Source organism: Cinclus cinclus, chromosome 8 (assembly GCF_963662255.1).
Source record: "Cinclus cinclus chromosome 8, bCinCin1.1, whole genome shotgun sequence".
In the NCBI taxonomy this organism is placed as follows: domain Eukaryota; kingdom Metazoa; phylum Chordata; class Aves; order Passeriformes; family Cinclidae; genus Cinclus; species Cinclus cinclus.
Window position 1 is genome coordinate 8745846 of NC_085053.1, and position 6000 is coordinate 8751845.

A 6000-nucleotide genomic window follows, 5' to 3' on the forward strand; every position below is an offset into this window, starting at 1 on the left:
TTGTGAATGCAACCACAATGTAGTCACAAAGTCTCCACATTAATTCGTGCTTCAGTGCAAGAAGACACACAGATTTCTTAAATGCGCTCCTCTCCACAGAGGACAAGTAATAAACAGCAAAACTACCAACCAAGAGAGGGAAGGGAAGTGCCTATGACCAAAATTCAGGTGTAGGCGGTCATTCACAGAGCTGCACACAATGAGAAGTGGTTTCTTACGACAGCAGTGACAAAAAGATGCACGAGAAAAATGAGAAGTCTAACAGGAGATAAAAGGAGTTAAAAGGATATAGATCCATGTTCTGATCACAGAAGAACAAAGCCCACATTTTTCAAGATTTCAAGATGAAGACCTGGAAGGATTACCAACAGTCCGGATCTCAGGAGGGAAAGGAAGAAAGGGAATAAAATCTGCAACCTAAAGCTAGGCCTAAGCCAAGACATGAACAGGCCCCCAGGAAGGGATAGTGAGTGGAGGCAGAGACTAAAAGCACAATGCAAGGAAGAACAGATCCCAAGTCAAGTAGATAAGCAGGGTTCCCAGGGTTTCATCATCTATGAAATCACTAAGGCAAAAACCACAAAAGGGAGAGAAAAGAAGGCATAGTGCCATGTGATAGAAGCCACAACAATGACCAGATTTAGGAAAGCCCACCTGATTTGCCAAACTATGACCATACCAACAGCAAATCAAAAAAGCAGGAGATAAACTGAAAGACGCTGGCTGGTCACAAAAATAATTAAAAGACCTGAAGAACTACAATTGCTTAGCTTCAACGTGTTGTATTTTTTTTCCCCAAACACATTAGGCACATTTCTACAACCAACACTAATAGAACTGCTGTCTGAAATATTAAAAAAAAAAAAGGAATCATTTGGGGCTATAAACTTCTACAGGCCTCTTACTTGTTAAAGTAGTAAGCTCTGGCAACAGCATCCATTAGCACAGTAGGATAAGAAATATAGTCTATTTTAAGATGTAGTTTATTGTTTTTACAGTTGTGATTAAGACACAGCTGTCACAGACTAGCGTGACCACAACACAACCCCGACAAGCTCCTCCTCTCCCTTTGCTTTTGTAAGGCCAACAGCCTCGGATGTGAACATGAACCGAGTTCCCCCAGTGGACTTTCAGGAGGTCACTTTAACTTCAGTACTGGAAAGCCCATCTTCTTTTTACCCAAGAAGAAAAAATGCCTCTCTCAGACAACTCTTGCACTACTACATCTCTTTTACCTTGTTTATAGAGATGTGAAAGTGATGGCTGATGCAAGCTCGAGCAGCAAACCAAGGCAGATGCCAAACATGAGCTACAAAGAAAGTCTCTTCCTATTGTTTTCCAGAAAATAGCTTAATTTCTCTCTATCACACTGATCAAAATTAATATTCCCCTCATAGACAGAAGTCAACTGTTCTTCTGAAGTTAAATCTTCAACAAAATCAACATTTTAAGAGTAGAAAATACATTTCAAGTCCAAGTTTTGCAAATATATTAGGCAGAGCAAAAATATTTTTACCACAGCTAAAATGAAAACATAACAAAACCCCACAATAACTACAAAATAATAGATTTCAAAAAGCAATAAAATAATCATAGGCACAATCTAACACAATCTCAGTCCAAAAACAATTCAAAGTATAAAACAACACTAGATTGGGAGGCCAAGTATTTTTCTCCAGCTCTCATTTCTCTATATAAATATCACAGGCAGAGTGCTTTACCTTCGTTTTCTGAAGCTTGGCATTTTACTTTCAGTACCAAATCAAAGGTACGTTCTGGATTTTCCCTAGAAGAAACAAACACAACCAATTATCATATACATATTTCAGATCTTATTTCTACTGTTACAGCCTTTCCATTTTTTATAGAATAATAAATAGAATTAAAATACCATTAAAACAAAATTAGTACTCAAGATTAGTTCTAAGGAATAAACAAAAAGCCTTAAGAAAGGAATAAAAAAGATAAACAAGCCAAACTGTGATATTGCCACTGCCTCATATATCAAATAGCTTTTAAGTCACTCCACCACACCCCACCTAACAGTTGAGAAAAAAAAAAAAACTACAATGATCGATTGATAAGGAGCTATCTCCAACATTAATGGAGTCCCAGGCAGCCTTTTCTAAAGCTATGTCTTACTTCTACTAAATAGCAACAGCCCATCATTAGACTTCCATTTTAATTCCCCGTGTTTAGCCACTCTCCATTCAACGCATGTGATTACCACCCCAAGGCCGAGAACCGTTTGGCTTCCTCTTTCACCAGGTATTGATCGCCAGCTGCGACTTTAAAGGCTGAAACTCGGCCGTGATTCACTGCGAGAGCCAAGACGAGAGCACAGCCTAGGGATGGACACCAGGCCGAGCTAGCCCTGTCTGCAGCAGCCACCCAGGGCAGCTGCGGCTGATGGCCGGCGCCTCTTCCACCTGATGGTAATAACAAGCTCCATGTGCCAACAGCAGTTAACACTCAACCTAATCCCAAACTACATATTCATTGAAACACGTCTAAATGCCATTACCAGCCCTCTCTGCCTACCAAGCACGCTACTATTTATATTAAAAACAAGCGGTATAACCGCACCCGTATCAATTATCTGTTTAACCACATAAAAGGCACATACTTGAACTCCTGTCTTGTGTAACACTCCCACTGAAGTCAGCTGGAGATTTAGGCACAGAAAAGAAAAACCAAGACTTGGTTCCAGGTTTCTAGAAGGCTTCACATAAAGCATAGAGCAAATTAACACACTGTTGTTTCTTTAAATAAAATTTTGAATGAAATCCAAAGGCTGAGCTAGGGAAAAACTCAGCTGTCACAAATTAATTTGTTTAGTACATGCTTTCACTGACCTCAGCACCATCATCAATTGAGATATGCAATTATAGTCTAATTCAGATTATGAAGACATAACCTGCCCATATCACACTCCTTCCTCGCATTTTAAAGCGTGTTTTTGGGAAAATCCTGTATCTACTCATCCTGCGTACAGGAGATGAAATTCTGGTTCTGAGTTACAGCAGCTGAAATCCACGACACTGGAGATTTACTCTGGCGTTAAACTGTCCATTCCTCCTCTGGCTGGTGAACAGGTTCAGAATGAAACTGATAGGACTGTGCTTGGTTGAGTCACCCAGAAAACTGAACCACAAAAATCCTTCATTTAAAAGAAATTACATCCTCCCATGACATAGCTCTAGCTTAGGCCTTGGGTTTATCCTCTCAGGTTGGTGTTTTATTGTGAATCGGTTCGTGTTATACTCACCAAATGAGTGCTTCTAACTCAACTCCTAGATGAATTACACTCATGAAGAAAAGCTCTTTGAAGTAATACTGCCTTCTGTCTTTCACGGTAGTACTCTAAAACTGCTTTCGCAGGAAAACGCTTCTAAGTTTACTCTTCACATCCCACTACGCTTAGAAGTGTCAAAAATGTGTCAAACTAATCTGAGAATCGTGAGCCCGTCTCTCATCTCTGGTTTCCCTGCCAGCTCCGCGGCGCCAGCCTGCTCACAGCACGTAGGGCACAGAGCTGTTTGTCAGCCGCCGAAACCCGTGCCTAACATCTTGTCACTTTCAGTGTCACCAAAGCAGGCGGCCGCTGCCGGAGGGCAGCCCGGACGGCAGTGCCCCCAAACACCCTCTCCTGCACCTGCCATGCCGCAATGGCAGAACGGCGGTCTGCAACCACCACGGCCATAAGCTGGAACACAAGGAGTTCACCTGAACGTGAGGAAGAACTTCTTTACCCTGCGGGTGGCGGAGCATTGAACAGGCTGCCCAAGGAAGGCGGTGGATTCTTCCCCTGGAGACGATCCAAACCCACCTGAAAGTGTTCCTGCTCTACCTGACCCCGCCTTGGCAAGGCGAGCGGACGGGATGATCTGCAGAGCTCCCTCCCAACCCTGACAGTTCTGTCATCTCCGAAAGGGATGCCTGCAATAGCCTCGGCCCGCGGCGGTCAGGGGCACCGCGGGCAGCTCTGCTGGGCCCAGCGGCCTCGGGACCGCGCTGCCAGCACCGCACGGGCCCCGTTCACCGGGCACAGCCCGACCGCGCCGAGGCCTCTGCCCGGCCGGGCCGGCGGCCGCCGAGCGCGTCCCCCGCGCCGCTGCGGACGGGAGGCGGCGTGGGGCGGGGGAGCGGCCGGCGGGGCTGCGGCCGCCGCCTCCTCCTCCTCCTCTTCCTCCTCCTCGCCGCCGCGGGCCGGGTCGGGGGGCGCCGCCGCTCCCCCCGCGCCGCGGGTCCCGCCTCGCCCCGGCTCCGGCCCCGCCGCCTCCCGCCCGCCCTTCCCGCTGTCACTCAGCGGCCGCGGCGGACGCGCCCGGCCCCTCGCACGCTCCCGCCGGGTGGGCTCCCCCTCCTGCCGTCCCCGCCCGGCGCACGGCGGACCGGGGCTGCCGCGGGGCCTGCTCGCCGCCCGTCCGCCGCGGGGGCTCGGCCCGGCCCGGCCCGGCCCGGCTCGGCTCGGCTCGGCCCGCCGCGCCCCACAGCCCCGCCGCGGCCCCGCGGACACAGCACTCACTTGAACCTGCTGTCCATGGTCACATCGCGGGCCCCCGGCGCCCCCAGGGACAAGCGCCCCGCCCGGCAGGGGCGAAGGGGCAGCGGCGGGGGCGGCTCAGCGCCGCGGCGGGCGGCGGCCCACGGCTGCTCCGCTCCGCTCCCCCGGCTCGGGCCGCGACTGCGGCGGAGCGCCGGCACCGCCTCCTCCCCCGTCTCTCAGTTCCTGTTGCAGCCGCTCCGGCACCTTCTGGGAACCAGGAAGCTCGGCGGCGGCCCGGGGAGCCGGCGGGGCTGGTGTCACCTGGGGGCGGGCGGCCCGTGCCCTCCGCGGCAGGTGCGGGGGCCCGGCAGGCGGGCGGGGCAGCGCACGGACCGTCATGGGCGCCTCGCGGGCACCTTGAGCCGCGGCTCGGAGCGTGGCTCCGGCTGCTGTGTGCGCTGACACATCGCAGCAGCCCTTTCACGTTCTGTGTGCGCTGCGGGAAAGCGGAGCTTTTCGTGCTAAAGGTCATAGGTGTTCATTTAACCTGCGGTAATCTGCTTAGCTTTTGTTTGTATCGAGTGCTAAACGAACGCCATCCCAAACCGCTGAAGAGCTGGTGCAGCGGGGGACGGCTGGAGCGAACCCACCGTCCTGTAAACACACATGAAAAGCTTTCAGTCTTCGAGTGCTTCCCTCGAGTTTGGAAAGGAAATAAAAATACACCGTCCTTGAGAGGCTTCCAAGTCTCATTCATCGGAGAGGCCAAATTCCCACCTACACCAAGTTTCCCTCACCAGCGTAGTAACGCTGCCATGAAAAAGTGCATAAAATAGATTCTGTGGTACTGGGCCAAAGAAAAAACGTCATTCTTTTCACTCTTCCTCTAGAAACTAATCACCGTATCAGCAGTTGAAAAGATGAAAAAATTCAAGCCAATTACATATTAAACACATAAAGCAGCATTAATGCATTGCTGGGGCTGACAAATCAAATATTCAAAAGTCAGGAAATTACAAATACTAACTTCTCCAAACCAATATTGTTTTGGCTTCACTGCACATGCTACACACCTCACAGGACATAGATTAACTAATAATAAACCCTGTAGATGTGCCACAGAAAGACCTGAATGTTGCAGCAGTAACCTTAGCTTGGGGATTTTCTTGGGTTTCAAGTACTTACTTTCCCAGTCCTCGTTCTGCAGTAATTTTTGGCTATGTTTTAGCTGCCAGTATTTGTAACTCCCACTGAAGTAAATGAAATTGCTTGGGGCTTTGTATCCTTAACATATAACTATGCACTTCACGTAGCTCAGGGTTGTTTTAGGGAAAAAAAAAAGTTAAATGTGAATTTTTGTATACCGTGAGAGGCCCTCATAGCAGGCAGTGTTAATTCACCCACTGTTAAGTTGAACTTCCCTGGTGGGATCATTCTGGATTAAAGAGCCAGGAGAGAAGGGAGCAATGCCTGTGTCTGCTCTAGCAAGGGGATGGGAAGAGCAAAGCATG

General features: G+C 49.3%; 1 protein-coding gene across 1 annotated transcript in view; it reads right to left on the reverse strand.

Moving 5' to 3' along the window:
- DENND1B (DENN domain containing 1B) overlaps positions 1 to 4551 on the reverse strand; it is a 144365-nt gene extending 139814 nt beyond the window's left edge. The window contains exons 1-2 of the mRNA XM_062497729.1: positions 4529 to 4551; positions 1722 to 1786 (exon numbers count right to left, since the gene is read on the reverse strand). Coding sequence (XP_062353713.1) covers positions 1722 to 1786; positions 4529 to 4545 — 82 coding nt within the window. The 5' untranslated portion in view covers positions 4546 to 4551. The remainder of the gene's footprint in view (positions 1 to 1721; positions 1787 to 4528) is intronic.
- Between the last annotated feature and the right edge of the window lie 1449 nt (positions 4552 to 6000).